The 20,812-nt window shown below is 37.3% G+C and overlaps 1 protein-coding gene across 1 annotated transcript in view; it reads left to right on the forward strand.

Annotated features, from left to right (window-relative positions):
• Positions 1-20,812, forward strand: part of Hibadh (3-hydroxyisobutyrate dehydrogenase) — a 101,422-nt gene that overhangs the window by 18,283 nt on the left and 62,327 nt on the right. Inside the window, exon 4 of the mRNA XM_027429646.2 lies at positions 1,060-1,181. Within this exon, the coding sequence (XP_027285447.1) occupies positions 1,060-1,181 (122 nt within the window). The remainder of the gene's footprint in view (positions 1-1,059; positions 1,182-20,812) is intronic.

The raw sequence follows: 20,812 nt of genomic DNA on the forward strand, positions 1-20,812 counted from the left end.
AATCTGTATATTTTTGTTTTATTTACTTTTGAGACAGGATCTCACTGAATTGCTTAGGTTAGTCTTGAACTCACATTGTATCCCAGGCAGATATTGAACTCCTACTTCCCTTGAGTAGTTAAGATTTTAGGCCTGGGCCACTAAGACCAGGTATCTAAATTATAATGTAGGTCAGAGTTTCTTAGCCACTAGAATAAGCACTGCCTTATAGATACAAGGGAACTATTTCAGGTATATGTCCTGAACTCATAGCATAAACAGAAATCTTTTACTTAAGAATGATAAAAGTTTAGGTAAAATATCTATGATCCTGTTTTCATCTTAACCAATGTATGCATTTTAATTTGCCACAAAAAGCAAAAAAAATCTTTGAAAGTTCTAGATTCAATCCTTTATTTCCATTTCTACCTGTTTAATATTTTGTGTTTTTAAAAGGTTTCCATTAGGACAAGGAATAAGTTGATAGAGTGGATCTGGGAGGAGTTGGAGGAGGGGATGAATATGATCATAATACATTATTTGAAATTCTCAATTAATAAAAATACTATTTTTAAATAATTTAAATTATTAAGAGAATATGCTTTTGTGAAGCAAATAACTATATTTCAGTTGCTTGTATTTATTATTAGTGAAGATGACATGGATATGGAAAGTTTGCAGTATAGCTTACTAAAGATGTAAGCTTTTTAAGACCCATTGGTTCTACAAAAAAAAAAAAAAAAAAAAAAATCATCCTGTCAAATGCCCCTTTAAAGTTGATAGGTTTTAAAAATCGCTTAGATATTAGCTTCACTTGTTAGCATGGCTGTGTATTTCACCAATACCAGAATTTACCAATTACTTTATTAGATTTTTATTTTGTTACTGCTTTTCAGATGAGTCTGGGTTTACTTTGAACTGAAATTGATCTGGAACATGAGTAAATATGATGTTTTTTTCAATACCAAGCCAGAGGCCTCCTTGTTGGTCTAGCTATTTTTAGCTGATTCTGATTGTATAATTAGTTGCATGAAGTTCTTATGCAGAGTTGTAAACTTGAATATTTTTATTTATATTTAGAAAAGTGAAGAAAGGCTCATTATTAATAGATTCCAGTACTATTGATCCTTCAGTTTCAAAACAATTGGCAAAAGAAGTTGAGAAAATGGGAGCTGTTTTCATGGATGCTCCTGTTTCTGGTGGTAAGTGCTATCTAAAATACATGTGCACCTATTTCTGCTTGTCAGAAGCAGCAAACATTCTTGGTTTTGTGCTATCCAAGGTATATACAGTTGTATTTAGATCTGTAAAGATTCTTAAACTCCCATTAAAATAAGAACAAAACAAAACCGGCATGATATTTAGTGCTCTCTTGATACAGCACTGGTAAGTTTCCTATAAATTCCTGTAAGAATCACACATTTTGGGGGTTGAGTTATTGTGTGGTAAAGGTAGATCACTTCCTGGAAGCTGAGGAATTGGTTCAGGAAATAATTAGTTTGGGGTGGGGGCTGCCATTCAGTTGGTTGAGTGTTGCACTGGCATGCACAAAGCCCTGGGTTTGATCCCCACACCATGTAACTACATGTGCTGGTGCGTGCCTGTAATCCCAGCACTTGGTTGGTGGAGGCAAGAGAATCAGGAGTTGAAAGTCATCCTTCACTACATAGGGGATTTGAGGCCAACCAGGAATATGCGATTGTCCAGCTTGACTGACTCTACTGTTCAAGAAATTGAATGATTTAAAAAGAAGGGGGAAAAAAAAGAACAAAACAAACCCATCTGATCCTTCAAGGTAAACATGAGGCCCAGGTGGATTTACAAGTGACTGTTACTAAAATATAAGGCAAAGATCATCAAGATTTCACGTAAATGTTTCCAGACAGTAGATAATAAGGAAATACTTCCCGGCTCATTCTACAAGAAAGACCTTGTAACTCTCTTACTTAAAGCAAACAGAATCAGCAGGGAGAGTGATAGGTGAATTTCAGTCAGGACTATAGAAGTTCAACCTTAGCCGGGCAGTAGTGGCGCATGCCTTTAGTCCCAGCACTCAAGAGCTAGTTCCAGGACAGCCTCCAAAGCCACAGAGAAACCCTGTCTCGAATCCAAGCATAAATAAGAGAAATCAAGCATTACAGGTTCTTTGTTGCCTGTATGTAGAGATAGCTTAATATTAGAAAATCGGTAATTGAAATTCATTGTGGGTAACATGTTTAAAAGTTACATGAAAATCTTTGTAGAAGCAAAAGACCCACTAATGAAATTCTTAAGATTTAATTTTGTATCAAATAATAACAGGACTAGGAGTGTGGGAATGGTGAGTGTATGGGGATGGCATATGTGTGGGGATAGCAGGATTGCTGGTTTGGAAGGATCGTGGGTATGGTAGGATTGTGGGTATGAATTTCTGTCATTTCCAAAATTGCTATATAATAAGAAGTGCTTTTTGTGTGTGTTTGTGCTTATAAATGTATAAAGATAAGTATACATTTGTAGCAGTAGGCAACAATAGCTATTTTATTCCAATTATATTAAACATGACTTTGGATTTTTAAAAATGAAAAGTAAAATATTATTTAAGTCAGCTTTTATTTTTTTATAAACTAATGGTTTTTCTATAAAAATGTTATATTTCAAATTCATTATCATTTTTTTATTTTCTTTATTTGTGATTGGATCTTTTGTATTAGCCCAGGTTGGCCTTGATTTCCCTGTCTCTACCTTGCAAGCTCGAATTACAGACATTAACTATCATGTTCATCTTCAAGTCATTTTTGAGTGTAGGTGAAGGAATAAATAATCATTAGGTCTTCTTGTTACAATGAATTAGTTACACAAGATTTAAGTATAAAGATTTGCAGTAGTATTTAGACACTTCAAAAAATTAAAATTTATTACTAGTGTTTATGATGTACATGTGGGGAGGTCAGGAGATGACTTTGTGGAGTTGGTTCTCCCCTTCCATCTTCTGGTGAATTCCAGGGATCAAATCATGTTGTCAGGCTGTGTAACAAATGCTTTACTCACTGAACCATTTGTAGGGCCTAATATTTTTTAAAAGTGTGTCAGTATATGTGGTGTATGTGTGTGTGTGTGTGTTCCTGTGTGCATGTGTGTTCCTGTGTGTGTTCCTGTGTGTGTTCCTGTGTGTGTGTGTGTGTTCCTGTGTGTGTGTGTTCCTGTGTGTGTGTTCCTGTGTGTGTGTTCCTGTGTGTGTGTGTGTGTGTGTGTGTGTGTGTGTGTTCCTGTGTGTGTGTCCTGTGTGTGTGTGTGTTCCTGTGTGTGTGTGTGTGTGTGTGTATGTGTGTGTGTGTTCCTGTGTGTGTGTGTGTTCCTGTGTGTTCCTGTGTGTTCCTGTGTGCATGTGTGTTCCTGTGTGTGTTCCTGTGTGTGTGTTCCTGTGTGTGTGTGTGTGTGTGTGTGTTCCTGTGTGCATGTGTTCCTGTGTGTGTGTTCCTGTGTGTGTGTTCCTGTGTGTGTTCCTGTGTGTGTGTGTGTGTTCCTGTGTGTGTGTGTTCCTGTGTGTTCCTGTGTGTGTGTGTGTGTGTGTTCCTGTGTGTGTGTTCCTGTGTGTGTCCTGTGTGTGTGTGTGTGTGTGTGTGTGTATGTGTGTTCCTGTGTGTGTGTGTGTGTGTGTGTGTGTTCCTGTGTGTGTGTGTGTGTGTGTGTGTGTTCCTGTGTGTGTGTGTGTGTTCCTGTGCATGTGCGGGCGGAGGCCAGAGGTTGATGTTTATGTTTTCTTCTGTTGCTCTCCACCTTAGTTAAAAAAGCTTTTGGTATTTCTGCATTTATTTACCTATTTAGAGAGAATATGCATATCGAAGTTACAAGACCTGTTCTTTCCTTCCACCGTGTGGTCTCTGGGAATTAAACTCAGATCACTAGGCTTGGTGGCGAGAGCTTTATCCACTGAGGCACCCTGCAAGACTCCACTTCATATTTTTTTACACAGAGAGAGAGAGAGAGAGAGAGAGAGAGAGAGAGAGAGAGAGAGAGAGAGAGAGAGAGAGAGAGAGAGATGTGTGTGTGTGTAAGTGTGTGTGTGTGGCACTTTTATGTATGCCATACCACATGTATAGAAGCAGAGGACAACTTGTGGGAGGGAGTCTGTCCTCTTCCACCAAGTAGATCCTGGGAATTGAACTCAGGTGGTCAGGTTTGGCAGCATGCCACTTTACCCACTAAACTATCTTGCCAGCCCGTCTAGCCTTTTTTTTTTTTTTTTTTTTTTTTTTTTTTTTTTTTGAGCTAGTCTCTCACTGAACCTGGAGTTAATTGACTTGTTGGCTATGCTGGTCAACAAGCTGAATCTGCTTGTCTCTCTGCCTCTTTAGTGCTGGGGCTGCACAGGTGCCTGCTTTTACATGGACCTGGGATCCATGCTTATGCAGTAACCACTTTGCTGATTGAGCTGTCCCCTCAGCCTGAAATAGTCAGAAACATTTGAAATTATTCTTTTCTTTTTATGAAGCAATGTTTAAGTCCTAATATAACAGTGAATGTATCCAAATTTGTACCGACAGGGTTTCTCTGTGTAGCTTTGGAGCCTATTCTGGTACTCACTCTGGAGACCAGGCTGGCCTCGAACTCACAGAGATCCACCTGCCTCTGCCTCCCGAGTGCTGGGATTAAAGGCGTGCGCCACCAACGCCCGTCGTACTGTTATTGATGAAAAGCTTTGCATAGGGATAGTTTGTGATAATTAATTGGTTTGACACTTGATCATTATGAGATTAATTGGTATATAATAGCAGCTTATTTATATTTATATGGTCCTTGCAGTTATTTTTAGATATTTAATATGATGGATTATCTCATTATTTTATGTACAAAAATGGTATGTTGAAAGTGACTCTAAACTGAGCACACCTGTAATCCTATCAGTGGGGAAACTGCAGCAGGAGGGCTACTGTGAGGCCTAGTCAGAATGGGCTACATAGTGAGAGAGGCCCTGCCTCAGAAGCAACAACAGAAAGATTGTGGTCTCTCAGTTAAATGAAGAATTACCTGTGTGCCAAATAGGCAGCTTTAAAAATCATGATGTTTTACCCAGATAAAATTAGGAAGGAGGAATGTGGGGTAAGTACAACCCAGGAACCTGGAATTGACCCAGTTTTGTGAAATCTTTGTATTCATCAGTTTTGGAATATGGAATATTTTGGATCATTTGAATAAAACCTTACTTTTTTTCTTCCATTGTATCCCCTTCTTTATATCTGTCTCAGAGGCTGAAGAGTGACTTTGGGTATTTTCCTTTATTGCTCTTTATTATTTTTATTTGTTTGTGTATGTGTGTGTGTGTGTGTGTGTGTGTGTGTGTGTGTGTGTGTGTGTGTGTGTTTGTCTCAGCATGCATTTGAAGGTCAGAAGATAACTTTGGGAGTTTGTTCTCTCTTTTCACTGTGTGAAAACTCAGGTCATCAGGCTCAATGGCAGGTAGGTGTATTTAGTCACTAGCACTCTAGCTGGTCCCTCTACTTTTTGAGATAGGATCTTTCACTAAACCTGGAGCTTTCCATTTCAACTGACCTAGTGGGCCAGCAAGTTGCAAGCAGCCACCTGTGTCTGCTTTCTCATTGCTTGAGTTACAGATGTCTGTTTCTATGTCTGACGTTTATATGGGTGCTGAAGTTAAGAACGCCAGTCCTTATGCTTCCACAGCAAGCCCTTTACCCATTGAGCCGTACTGCCACCCCCTGATGTTTTTTTTTTTTAATAAAAATGCAATTAGATAGATTTATATATGGATATAAATATAGTAGTGTACAAATACAAACGGGACTATGCCACAATTTCCATTACCATTTTAATAAAAGATAAATTTTCAACTCAGATGATTGAAGTGGTTTAAGATGGGCATGGTTTCCCCATCCAGCGCTTCCGGGGAGTTTTCACAGGCCGTGAAGTAGCAGACTGAAGGTTTTTCCTAGGTTGGGTTTGATGTGTATTAAACCAGCAGAGATGACTTCTGTATACCTCATCTTTATTAGAAGGAAAGCAATAGTGCCTAACATACTTCACCCTTGTGCAGCTGTCACTGTACGGTGTCAGGGCTATTTTGAAGAGCACTTAAACATGATCTCACCTCTTTGCTTTTTAAAAAGCGTCCAAACTGTACATGTCCTTTTCAATTCTCATTCTGTTGTTTCTAGGTATTTGTTCTCTTGTTTCAGGTTTGTTTTTTTTTTTGAGACTATGGAGTCTTTTTTAAAATCCAGTTTCTTTGGTGAAAGACTGCACATATATGTGTCCTCACCTATTCCCGAAACCATGTTCATAAGGCTGGAAAGGCAAGAAGTTTAAGTAGATACTAATTATTTTTGATTAATAGAGTACTTGTTCATAATTATGGGTGCAGTGTGACATTTCAGTGTTGTATTTGGAGTGTCTAATCAGATTCACATGCGTGGAGGGCCTGTCACTAATGTTCTTGTGTACTCCCCCATCCTTTTCTCTTTGACTACATAGCCAGTATCCTGAATTTTGGTTTTTGTTTTGTTTTGTTTTGTTTTTTGTTTTTTTGAGACAGGGTTTCTCTGTGGCTTTGGAGTCTGTCCTGGAACTAGCTCTTGTAGACCAGGCTGGTCTCGAACTCACAGAGATCTGCCTGCCTCTGCCTCCTGAGTTCTGGGACTAAAGGTGTGTGCTACCACCGCCCAGCAGGTATCCTGAATTTTGCTTCCCATTTACATTCTGCTTTGCTTTATAGTTGACTGTATATTTTTAATCTCTAAATGGTAGTTTCATTTTTTCTTGATTTGAAACATTTTAGAAGTGGAATTATGAGCATATTCTGTGAATTGCTTTGTCACATTCTGTTCTGTTCATTTGTCATCCATAGTGTTAAAAGAGGCATTAACTTATCCAGTCCTTTGTGAGAATTAGAAAGAGTTGCCTTCTCAGTATTGAAAAAATTGGTAGGTAAGCCAACAGCGTCTGATTTGTCTTTGAAATAAGGTGGCACTGCAAAGTCTAGGCTGGCCTCAAACTTGGGATCTTCCAGCTTCTGCCACCTAGTACTGGAATTGCAGCATGTCCCACCACACCCTGCTTCAAAGGGACTTTTTTTTTTTTTAAAGAAAAAGTCACTCGTTTTTAGACAGATGTCACCCTACATCAGAGTTTATGGCCTGCCAAACAGTGTGATTGAATGTCAGCCTCTACTTACCTGTTTGGCTAAAGGACCCATATAGTACACAAGTGTCTCATCATTACATAGTTATTACATATAGTTATTCATTTTAACTGCTGTGTGACAGTCAATATAAATAATCACACTTCAGGCTTTCTGCTATGATGCATGTTTGGATTATTTCCAGGGCTTTAAAAAAATTACATGTTGGGCTGGAGAGATGGCTCAGAGGTTAAGAGCACTGACTGATCTTCCAGAGGACCTGGGTTCAATTCCCAGCACCAACATGGCAGCTCATAACTGTCTGTAACTCCAGTTCCAGAGGATCTGATACCGTCATACCAATGCATATAAAATAAAGTTAAATAAATTATAAAAAAAATATATGCATTTTTATACATCATGGGAGCCTGCCCTTTCAGTCTGTCTAGTATCATACTTGGAACATTGTTGGTCTTTAATAAATGTTTAAAATTTTAAGTTAAACTCAACTGGAAAAACAACTGTGAAAAATAAACAGGATAGTGGTGAGACACCCTTTTATCAAGGTGAAACTAATTCACAGAGATGTTAAGTAACTTAGCTCAAGCTCATACCTGGTTGGTGGTAAAGCTGAATGAGTGTAACATAGCTTCATATTTTGCTGTGTTAAGAAACTCTGTTTCTTAGTGTTTTTTAATTTATTCCAAGTAGAAATAAAAATTGCTAACTGAAAGAATGCTCTTTAAAGTGTCAACTCTTATTAATTGGCTAAAATAGCTAATAGCTGATGTGGTACATCATTACAGCAATGACTTTGAATGCCTGGTCTCCCAGTATCTGTTCTCTGTATCTACTCCTCAATGGTTTGGGCTCAACTGTCTGGCTTGCTTTGGACAGTGGTGTTTTGGATGTGTTAAACAAGGAGATTTGGAAACACTTTGAACACCAAAATGTGTTCTCTTTTACTATGTGGAATTCTTCCACCATCAGAGCAGCCTGATCCAGCTTGGAGGCATACACAAAACTGCTGAGAGTGTGAGTCTGGCCATCTTGACCATCCTATATCTCAGTCAGAGTGCAAGATGACTGCAACCTCATTGGTTACCTTGGGCCTGACCAACATTGCACTGTCCAGTAGGCTCAGTCTAAATTGCTTGCCTATAGAATTGTGAGAGAGTAAAAGTTCTGAAGCTTGGGGTGGGTAGTATGTACCCATAATGAACTGATGGACCCAGTTAGGTCAGATCACCATGATTCTTGTCCAAGATTTGTTAGCAAGCTGGAGAAAATGATTCTGTGTAGAAATCTGATTGCTACAGTCAGTTCTTTGCCCTTAAGTCTCTGTGTTTCTGATTACCAATGAGTATGTTAACCACGTTACTTGTCCAGTTGATACGAGACCGCATTTGCTCAGATCTGGGTAAGGAGTTGGTAAATTTCAATAAATATTACTATTTTTTTTTCATGGAGTGTTGAGGTTAAGTAGTATGTCCAGCTTTTAAGTGTCTCTTGTGCTCCTACAGTGGAAATTTATTATTAAAAGGGATCTTATGAATACTTTAGTCTGACTCCATTATTTTGTAGGTGGAAAAACTGAGGTTCAAAAATGGTGAGTGAGTTGCCTGGGGTTCTCCAGGCTCTTAACAAACCTGGGAGCAGGATGCTAGGCCCCAGTTCAGTCTTGGCTCTTCCTGCCATCTTTTAGAACTTCTTCTTCCCTTTAGTCCTGTGATGATTTCATTTTGTTATACCAGTTTCCTTCTGATAGCTTCATTTCCAATAAGGTCATCTTCCCCACAGCTAGTTCTTTCTGCTAGTTACTCCCTGACAGGTACTGGCATGTCATGAAAACCTAAGGGGAACTGTCTTATTTTCTAGCCCTTAGAGGCCAGATTCTAAACGGAGTGGAGTTTACCATTTCTTTTTGAGTCACTAGGGAGAATTGCTTGAGAAACCATTATTGTCAAATTTGGAGAACTCTGACCAGTTCTTCTCATTAGTTGGAGAGCAACCTCTGTTCTGTAGGCAGAATGGGTTAGAACCAGTTTTGGGAATCCTTCCAGTTTGGGGTTACCTAACTGCTGCTGCTTAATCAAATAGACTTGCAGAGGAAGAAGTAAGTGCTGTCTTACTATATCCTTAGCAGGCTTGGATGTGTCTGGGACATGATGTATTCCCTTGGGAGTCAAACAGGATTGTGCCTGAAAGCAAAAGGACAGAAAATATTGTTTTGTTTTGCAGAGTGAAGCCATTTCCTTGGCTTTCTTTTGTATCATAGCATTGCATCTATGCCATTACTGCCATGTTATATTTATGTGCTTGTTTCTTCTGCTAGACTAAGAAGTGGGTAGATCTTATTTTTTTTTAATTTTATATCTCCAGTATATATTTCTAATGGTCATTTAATAAAACTGAATCAACAATTACTCAGTTCTTTCTTTTCTTCCTGCTTTACCAACCTGCCAATTCATATATGTGATGCTTGAGAGTAAGTGTAGAAGGATTTCTTTTAGGCCACCAACCAGCTCCCAAATCATAACTCAGAGACTTATTATTAATTATGGATGCTCGGCCTCATCTTAGCTCTTATTTTTATCTGTTTCTCTTTATATTTTGCTTCAGGGCTTTTCCTTCCTTCCTTCCTTCCTTCCTTCCTTCCTTCCTTCCTTCCTTCCTTCCTTCCTTCCTGTCCTGCTTTCCTGCTTCTCATGTCTGGCTAGTTGGTGGCTGCCTGGCTTCTGGCCCCTGGCGTATCCATTTCTTTCTCCCTTGTTCTCTTCTTCTCTCTTGAGCCTAGGTTTCTCCTCCTACTTAGTCTTTCTGCCCCACAGCCCCATCTATCCCTCTCCTGCCTAGCTATTGGCCATTCAGGTTTTTGTTAGATCATTCAGGTGCCTTAGGAGGCAAGGTGAAACAGCAACACATCTTTACATAATTAAACAAATGCAGCATAAACAAATATAACATATCTTTACATAATTAATAATAATATTCCACAACAGTCAAACACAACTTTCTCTACTGCTGAACCACATCACCGGCCCTTTTTCAGATGGTGGAAGGACACTTGCCTAGCATGCACATGCCCCCCAGTTCAAGCCCCAGGACTAACTGCAATAAATAATAAACAGATAAACAAATTTCAAGATTAATGTTAAATATTTTGAGTCATTCCTCATTCTTAAACTGTATAGTATTCAGGACAATGTAAAGAAGAAGAAAGTTTGGAATGTAGAAAAACATACTAATAATTTGTAAACAGTTGCAAAGTGCGAACTAATGCAGATTAGCAACATTCCCAGGACCTGTAAGAACAGGAGCTTCTCTGCAGCAGTCTCCGTCAGTGGCCAATTGCCATGGAGAAGCATGTCACACTGAGCTGGCTGGCTGCTTCTGTTTTGAGTTTTCTTTCATATGCTGATATGAATATTTAAAAAGAAACTAACACAGGATTTGACATATAGAGCTGATTCTAAAGCAGCTGAAAGAGTTTTTGAGTTTGGAAATGGAAAATATATGTTGAAGATAAACTCTGGAAACCTCAGATGAATTCCTGTAATATCTCATGGGAACCACTGGAATTTAGGTTTAGATTTAACAGTTCTTTGGGAAATATTCTTTAAACGAAGGAAGTTGCTTAGTTCACATCATTCTCATACCAACATTAACTCTGCTAGTGAAGAAATCTAGTTGTGTTGGAACTTGCAGTTAGGAAATATAACTCTAAGCACCAGGGTCTGGGAGTCTGGCTCAGGGGATTAAACACTCGCCACAAAGGCATGAGGGCCAGAGTCTGAATTTCCAGAACCCATGTAGAGCTTGCATGCAGTAGCACCTGTATGCAATCCCAGCACGCCTACAGCGAGATGGGCGGTGGAGACTGGAGGCTCTATCTCAAGCAAGCTGAAGGAAGAAGATTGACACATAACATTGTCTTCTTGGCTTCCATATGCTTTGCCACGGTACACAAGCATTCATGGAAATACACACATCATACACAAGATTAAAATTGGAAATAAGATGGAGAGTGCTTGAAGACCTCCATTATCAATTGTCCTGCGTGTGCATACACACATATGCACACACGAAATCTATACCTCTCCTACACATGCACATGGAAAGATAAGTAAACATTTCCTTCAACAAAATATCTTGTGATCAAAAATACCATGTTTACATAATTTTTATGATTGCTTCCTGCTTGCATACTCTTACTCTTTATTATGCTGATAATACTCTGACTACAAGGGACACAATCCACTTTGTATTTCATGCAGTGTTTATTAAGTGCTTGTTATATTTTGGTAGATTTCAGTTACTAGGGCTTGGGCTTTTCTTCTTGGAGTGTATGTTTAATGGGAATAGAAGGAGTAACCAAATAAAGGGAATTTCAGTAATTAGTACTTTTAAATATAAATAAAAGTTATCGTTTAGGGAGATAGAGACTAATGAAACGGCCCTTTTCTGTAGAGAGATGGATGGTCTTTCTAAGGAAGGGACATTTTAATCAGAGATGTGAGTGGAGAGGCCCAGGAGAGTGGTATGTTTCAGTGGTCAGACTTTTCTGTACAGTCTCCTGTTTAGTAACACTAGGGTGTTACTGGTACTTGATTGATGAATTGAGTAATAGCCTTTACTTGTTTACCATTTCTCATACCAGCCTTTATTTAATACCATGAGGTTATTAAAGTAATGCTAACCAGGCCGAGTATTAATTAAACCATGATACCCATCTGAAGCATGTTGCCATAAACTCTTTATCCTGTGCAAATCATACATCTTTGTGAGACTTAAAGTCCTCACACCACTTTGGGTATATGCACGTCTTTTGTGGTGGTATATTTGCTGCCACAGTGGTGGTCCAGTTTAATCAGCTCATTTTTGGTATAGAGCCAGACATGAAGCAAATTTAAAATCATTGTTTATGACTAATGACCACATTCTTAAGCTGCTCTACCAGCATCATTATGGTACTTAACTGTGCTTGAATAATTAAAGATAAACTCACCTATTGCCTAATATGTCTATAGGTTTCCACAGAGAACTTGAGTTGAGGCAGCTTTGAAGTGGCTTTTGCAATTAGTTACAGGTTTTCTGTGCTGCCAAGCCTGATTGACACACCAAACTGCATTGTTTCACTTAGGAATTAATGTCAAAATTAAATAAATGAACTTGTGTGCTTATGTAACAGTTCCCTACTAGGAAACCTTATTTTATATTCTTCTTGACCAGGTTATGTTTTAATAATTTGAGGTGTTCTTAAACTGTGAAGTAGTGAGCACAGAAACCTATAGTAAGCACAGAAACCTATTAAGGAGTTGCCCTTAAGTGCCAGACTTGCAGGCTATATCTCAATGAAAGTTTCATATAGCCTCCATTCTTATTTAAAAATCAAATATGTACTCTTGGCTTTTATTCTTACTGAACTGGATACCTACTGTATTTTTCCACTAGAACTATATCTAATTTATAGTAAAAGGACCACAAAACCAAGGATCATTTCTGTTTTGGCACCTAACGCTATTATAGTAAGGGTCTGTTGGCATTTTAGTTACAGCGTTTTCTTACAAAAGTTTACAACTTGGCAGTCTTACTTGACTTTAGGCTGAAATGTTGCTATTTCTGATCCAAAGCAAATTCTTTTTTATCAAATTTCATGTGTCTGCTGCATTGAGGAAGAAGGATGATTATAGTATAGGAGTTCTTTTCCTGATGCCTTCACATGTGGTTTGAGTGCATGGTGATGTTGTATATGATGTTGTTTATTCTTTTTAAATGATTTTATATTTGTTTACTTTGTGTGAGTGCATGTTTGAATATGAATGCCACAACCTGCAAGTGGAGGTCAGAGCAGCTTGGGAGAGTTACTTCTCTTCCACCCTGTGGGTCCTGGGCATGAAACTCAGTTTGTCAGGCTTGGCAGTGAGCACTCTTACTTCTGAGCTATCTCACCCACCAGTGTTAGGCTCGTCCTTACATTTTGTTCTTACCTCAGTAAGAATTGATGTTATGCAAGATTAATGAGTTCTAGATATCTGCTGTTATATCACAGTGCTCATTGTTAACAATTTTGTGTTCTCTACTTAAGGATTTGTTAAAGTGGAATGCCAGAGAGGCAGCTTAGTTCTTAAGAGCTTGTTATGAAACCATGAAGACTGTAGTTCAGATCCTAGCTCCAACAAGCAAGGTGTGGTCGTGTACAGGCTGGTGGGCTGAGGAGCACGCATGATCATTGAGGCTTGCTGACTGCAAGAAAAATGTGAGCTCCAGGTTCATTAAGAGATCCTGTCTCAAGGAAACAAGGTGATAAGATAGAGGCAGACACTCTGCCTTCCTACCTTCCCACACATGTGCATACACTACACACACAGAAATAAGTAAGTGAAAACAGTTTGTTAAAAGAGCAAGACACAGAGGCATAGGCCTTAACCCATTTTGGAGGCAGAGACAGGAGAATCATGACTTCAAGGTCAACCTGAGCTACATGTGAGACCTCATCTCAAAAAGAAAACAAAAATGATTGGAAGTTAAATCTCTTCAGTGTTGCTACTGCAAAACAGCAGCAATAAGATATGAGGATGAGGAAACTTTGGAAGATAAATGTTCTTTACCTTGATAATGGTGGTAAGTTTATGGGTGTATGCTTGTGTAGATTGAGTTTTCTTTGGGCCTCTAGCTCACCAAAAAAACCCAATAAAAACAAAAAACCAAACTAAACAAAAAATGACACGGAGACTTACTATTAATTATGAAAGCTCAGCCTGTAGCTTAGGCTTGTCCCACTAGCTCTTATAACTTAACCCATTTATATTAATCTTCATTTTGTCTTGTGACTTTTAACCTCTCTTCCACCTTGCACCTCCTGTTTCCTCCCTGTGTCCCCTAGTGTCTCTCTCACACCTAGATTCATTTCCTCTCTTTCTCTCTCTACCTGGAAGTCCCACCTATCCTCTCCTGCCTAGCTATTGGCCATTCAGCTCTTTATTAAACCAATCAGAAGGTGCCTTGGCAAAGACACACCTATACAGTGTGCAAAAAGATTATTTCACAACATATGCTTATTTTCATTCTGATCACACTTTATTCATTAAATATTTATGAGTTTTGGTTTATCAGTTGTCATTCAATAAGGTTACTGTAATTTTTATTTTGAAATAAATTGGTTAAATTATCATAGGTCTCATTTTTTTACTCTCCTTTGAGACTGTGTTTTGCTCCATAGTCTAGGTTGGGCTTCAATTTGCTGCATCCTGCTTCAGTCTTAGGGCCAGAATTACAGGTGTGAGGTACCATACCAGAGTAGGCTTCTCTCCTCCAAGAGTTATATTACTGTTGCAATGTATTTTTAAGGTTACTCTCTAATTGGAAACTCTCATCGTTTATTAACTGTAATGTAAAAGTATGTCATACCATTCATTTTAGAATGAGAGACTTGAGTTACTCTCTTTATAAATATGAACAAAGTATAAATACTCTCCTTGGTCAGATTTTGATTGTTTTAGTAGCTTAAATAGTTAAAATGTGCTTAAGCTTTGGTAGCCAACTCCATTTCCTTAGAAATGACTTAAGATTCATTAATAGAGTACACAAAATTGATTTAATTATATTAGTCTTTTCATTCCCTGAAATTCTTATGATCATCACCCTGTATCCATTAAGTATCCTTTTTGTTGGGGTTTTCTACAGTTCACACAGGTAGTTCAGAAATGTTCGTAAATACATTTCAAGAGTTTATTTGAGATGGACTCAGAAGTGGTGCCCATAAAAATCTCTTTATCTTCTTTGGCATGCTAAGACACCCTTGCAAGAGCTTCTGTAGTCAAGAGACCCCCTGTACATTGTTAGTAAGTTCTTAATGCAGTGAAAGAGGATTACTGACTCTGTGTGAGATAGCGTAATGATAGCTCTGATAGGTTTGTATCCCAAGAAAAGAATGGGAGAATGAGCTATAGACAGCAAAAGTGATTACGCAGTGTTTTCATTATTGCTATCACTATCCATTTTTATAATAGTCACTGTTACTAGTGGTCTACTTTCTTTCTATACACTTATTCTCTCATTTTGGGATTCCTTCATCTCTAAATCTAAAGGCTACATTTTAATTGCACTGTAATTTTCAAGTTGAAAACTCACTCACTACAAAGGTTGTTCCTGGCAGGCCCTTGCCTGTGCTGGAGGGGCACTGTGCTCTCTTCACGTTGCTGTGAGGAAAGCACATCAGTATGGCAGGGGTCCTGCCTGCAGTAATCCTAGGGTATTTTTAATGTCTTTTAATTGCCAGTCAGGATGTAAGTGAGACCAGACGCAGTTGGGTCTGGTCACACAGTTAGGAGTGCCTACCTTTGTTTATGTAAAACTGAAGTACGCTTACCAAATAAATCTGAAGCTGTTGCTTGTGTGTAATTTATTATTCCTTAGCATTATTGATTTCTAAGCAGCATGAAATCAGTCCCTTTATGCTTTACATATCCTTATTTTGTTTGACCTGGGTGTAGCATTTGGGGAGAGGTGAGAGAAAAGATGGGATTGAAAATTTGATAAGAGTCTTGTAAGTACTATGAAAATAGTGATTTTCTCCAGATGTTTGATTTTATTAAAGTAATTTGGTAATGTTGGTAGATAAAAATGATATAAAGTTAAGTTTAAATTAGTCTCTTCATATTTGCCATACAGTTGTATCGTTTTCCTGCATCCCTTTGGGTGTTCTAGTTGGGAACATTTTAAATTTGCCTACAGATTTCATGACAGTTCCCTTCCTTCCTGCTGGGACAGGAACAGTAGTGGTCTTGCCTTCTCTTTCTTGCCTCACAGGGATTTTAACCTGACCTGATGGTGGACAGTTGTTTTGTATTTAGCTCAACTTGCCATCAAGGATATGAAAATAGGGTTTTTTTCTTCTTGTGTTCATTGGGAAATTTAAACATAGTCGACATTGTTTGTTGCAGTGCAAGCTGTTGTCATCTCAGTCGCTTATCCCTTGCTGCTTTGAAAGGGCATTGTTCTTAGATTTTAAAAACAAAACAACATAAGGCCTTGCATCCAAGTACTTTTACCATTAATTAATTTCATTGCTTGTAATTCTTTTTATGTGTGCGAGTAAGTAATACTTGTTTTCAAGCAGCCAACATTATTAATGTGCTATGTTGATATAATAAGAGTAGCAAAAGTCTTGGCAGATACTGAAATAGGTAATTAGCTTTTCTAGCCAAGATAGGTTTGTAAAACTTTCTGAAAATTAAGAAATGGGAGGAAAATATTTCTTTTTCACCTTTTATTGTAGGCTATAGAAGTTTTTCATTTAGCATTCTTTTGTTATATTAGATAAGCATCTGAAGAAAGAATAGTTTATTTCTTGTAATTGTTAAATATCTGTAAACATTCAGATTGTTGAAAGAATTATTTTGATTTAAAATCCTGGGTAGAGATGAGAGTTTTTTAAAACTCAGATAATTTTAAGAAAGACATAGAGCAACCATGTAACTGACTTCAAGGGTTGGAATCTGTAATAGCAAACTTTGAATCAGCACTTAAATCTATTTGATGATATCTCATGGTCTTTAATTGGGTTGAACTTTGATATTCTTATTTATGTTCTTATTACTACTCATATAAAATCAAGTTTTCATGATTTTAACATTTACATCTTAGACCTTGGACTCGGTTACATTCAGAAACAGATTGTTTACGCTGAGACATTGAAGTTAACAGGAAGGAGTCCACATGTGATTCAGAAGTGGGCTCCTTGGATGGCTTGAATTAGGGTGGCAAGAGAGAGAGAGAACAGGACCACAGACTTGCCAGGAGGTAAAGACAGGCTTTGTGCCCCTCCATTTCAGCTGCTGGGTTTGTTCTGAAAACTGTAAAGTTAAACTTTTTGGAATTGTTACTATCCCAAGTGGGAATATAAACTATATTGAACAAAATTTATTTAGCTTGTTAAAAAGTCAACATAAAACTGTGGTTAATTAGTTTATATTATTACATCACTTCTAGTAGAGGCTTAAACTAGTACCCAGTAAGAGGAGCTGCCCAGGTGAGCTGTCTTCTGCCTGTATGAGCTTTAAGATAATGATGAGTTTAAATTCCCTCTTAGAGCTAAGTGAGAATAAAACTGGAGGCAATAAATATTCTTGGCCAGGGCCATTAAATGAAAAAGCTGGGAATTCTCCAGCTCTTGACTTAAATTGTTTGTTTATCAGCTGGCGCCTAGTCTGGAGTCAAGAGCTGGAGATTTCTATCTGTGACAGAACTTTGAAACTCTTGCAGGACACTTTCATTTCAGCTGAAGGTAACTTGAGTTTATAGCTTTGGCTTTAAAGATTACTAATGATTTACTCATTTCCTTACCATTTAACTGAGTGGACTTTTTCCCAGGAAGGGATCTGTGTTTATTTAGGGCTTTTGTCTGCGGAGGGATTAAAAGGCAGCCCACCAGCATTGTGAACTTGATGGTAATAAAAGGTCACCAAAACACACCATAAAAACATTCTTACCATGGAATTAATTATACAGTGTAATTTTGCAAAGCAACTTGGTTACTCCAGCTTTACCCCCCTCCCTAAACATTTTGTTATTTAAAATGAAAACTTTAGTACAAAATTGCTGTGTGAAAACATGTTTTGCCTCTTTTATGATTTAAACACTGAAGAAATTGTCATGTGCATTCATGCAGTTAATTGTTTAAAGGCCTTAATATCTCTAGATACAAATTATTTTTCAGCTGTAGGATAAGAATTCATTTGGGAAGATGGTAGAGTAGTTGAAAGGGGTAGTTGGTATTTCAAGGAATGCTCAACTTGTGGAAACGTTAAGTCCTGTCAAGAGTTCGTCTGTGCCACCAGGGGGCGCTGCATCCAAGCCTGCTTGTGATGAAGGAAGGATTTTAAGATGCATTATTTTTTGTTTGAGAGGATGTAAGACATTTCCTAGATTTTTGATTTTGATGTTGGCTTAAAAATACATCTGATAGAAAGGTGAATTAAGTGTCCTCAGAGCTGAAAAGACTTCTGAGTTTTACAGATAATGTATTTTTTAGGTTGTTGATTCTGAAAGTAAATCCAAATGAACATTTATAGAGACTATCTTTTTTAAAAAAATAAAATGAATACAGTGTTCGCTTATTTATTTGTTGCACTGGTCTGAACAATAAAGGAGGGATCCTTCTTGTAAAAATGCTCAAAATATTTCAAAACCCCTTAGTCCCCACCCTTAATGTACACATGTACCACACATGCACACACCTGATAAAAATATGTTAGCAGGCGGCACTGACAGGTATTTAAAAAACAAAAATGGAGAGGCTTTTGAAAGGTGCAGGTTGGTCCTTTTCACAAGCCTAACTATGAAACTCATTAGGCAGCTCATGCTCATGCCTTAAAGTTGTTTTGAGAAAAGTAGTTTCTTGAGTTTCCTGTACTTGTTTTCAACAAATCTTTATAGCTTTTCGAATCAGCTCATTTTTAAAAAGTGATAATGTAAGACAAAAAAAGCACCTCATTGTAAATTTTATAAAAATGAGATCTTTTCATTATAATGCACATTCATGTATTTTTTATGAGCCATTAGATATAAATTAATAAACAGTAACCAAAAGAATTGAGTTATTTAGTATAAATGTCCAGTTGGAATGCATGCAGTTCCCTGTACATTCTCTTGAGTTTTATTCTGACAGTGTGTACTTACTGTGCAGAGAGGTGGCTAGTACTTGGCTTTGATCATTTATTAGTGTGCTTTATGAAATTTACTCACTGTATACTCTTGCCTCTCCTCTGAGGCTTCTTAATGTGCAAAGCCTATAAGAAGCATATATGTTTTCAAAGTAAATGCCTGACCTCCCACCTTGATGTTCCCATTTAGCAACAAAATAAAAACTATTCCCTTTCACATAGTGAATTATTAAAACTCTTCCCTCTTTTATTATCTCTCTTATATTGTGAATTATTTGGTTTACATGTGTGTTATACTAAAAGTAAATATATTCCATATTATTAGAGACTTTCTTTGTGTTAAAATTATCACTTCACATTTGAAAGTGGTCTAGGCAGTGATATTGGTGACATCTGACCCCGAGTATTTTACTTTTAAACGTGAGACAACAGTCTGCTTCTTAGCTAGCATTTCTACTCACTTCACATCAAAAGCTGCTGTGCTTCCTCTGCGCTTATGTGTCCTGGAACCGCTTCTGCTGTCTACAAATTGCTTCTTGGTTTGTCGTCAGAATTTCTCACCCAGGTTTTGTGAGATCAACGTTTAAAAAAAAAAATCAAATTTGATACAGTAAACTGACTTTACAAAAAATGTACTTACTGTTCATAATTATAATTGAAGCAGGTTTCTTGGCCTGGTATATCAGCTTTATGTATTAAGAGTAAGTAAATGCAAATCTCATGTAGTAAAAAAAGAATTGTCTACAATGACTGTATTTATCTAGTTATTTCTATAGCATTAGCTGTTTTGCTGAAATTATAGAAATTAATTTTTTTCATTAATAACAGTGGTGGGAAGAAAATCCTTTCTCATTAGCATGTGTGTTATTGCAGTGAAACATTTAGAGTTTTGGCTGCTTTCATTTCACTTGGCAATAGTATTGACCCAAATGAATGTTGCTATGGGAACATCCATATAGATGTAAAAGACAAGACTGTCTAAGGCCAGAGGAAGGGCATGGTAAATACTCTGGCCTAGATGATCTGCTTTCCATGTGTGTTGGTGGGTATGGGTTGGGGTGGTTAGTTCAGATGAGATAGGAAGAAAGCAGTTTCAACTATTAAGTGTTAGAGCCATTGAAGATGGAAGGAAACATTTCAGGATTTGAAATATATTGAATTATTTTTCATTGGTATACGTTGGGGAGTTTTTGCATACTTTATTTTAAAAACTGCATCTGTGAGAAATAATGTTCATTTGATTTAGGATAAAAATGTTTAACTCAGTTAAATTTGTTAGTTTAAAAGTTAGCATTCTGGTCTTTGAAATGGCTTTAATTATTGAAGATGCCTATCATTGTTTTTCTGACATCTGAAATAATGAACTAACTGGTTAGGAGACAGTTATTGTGGCTTTAAAAGAAAAGCTGGCATTGAGGTTTTTCGAGGCTTTTTAATATTTGATTTTTAAAATTAGACATTTTTAGTAATTTTTAAAAAAATATTAGGCAAGAAAATGACAATACTGAATGTTTAATAATAGTAAAAGCAAAAATAAAACAAGAAATAATGGTAGTAAAATCAAGCACTAAATAGATTTTAGATTCTTTAGAAATATGTAGGATAATTAGGTGTCACTGCTAGGAAAGATGATTAGAGATTAGCTAACTTTAACTGTATGCAAAGTCACATTTTAGTTAGACTATTAAGTTACAGATAGCAAGGAAGCTGTGCCAATGTGGTGAGTTAGCATAGTAAAAAGATCATAATCACTGTACTTGAAACATTGGATTCTGGTCATCAAATACATTAGGGAAAAAAAAGACAGAAATTATTTAAACTTACCTTTTAATCCATCCAGAGAAAAAGTAAAGCTGCCAAGATAATAAGCATCCCGTAGTTTTAAAATTAAAATGAATAATTTAAAAGATGTGTGAGGGTGCTCTTGCTTGGGAGAAGGAGGGTTAAAATGACAAAAACTGCCTGGCTGGGCCTGGAGTATCTGATGTCAATTGACAGGCAGTGGGAAGTGCATTGTTTTCAAGACCACATAAACAATGCTGGGATCTTT

The sequence above is a fragment of the Cricetulus griseus genome, chromosome 8, assembly GCF_003668045.3.
Source record: "Cricetulus griseus strain 17A/GY chromosome 8, alternate assembly CriGri-PICRH-1.0, whole genome shotgun sequence".
Classification (NCBI taxonomy): Eukaryota; Metazoa; Chordata; class Mammalia; order Rodentia; family Cricetidae; genus Cricetulus; species Cricetulus griseus.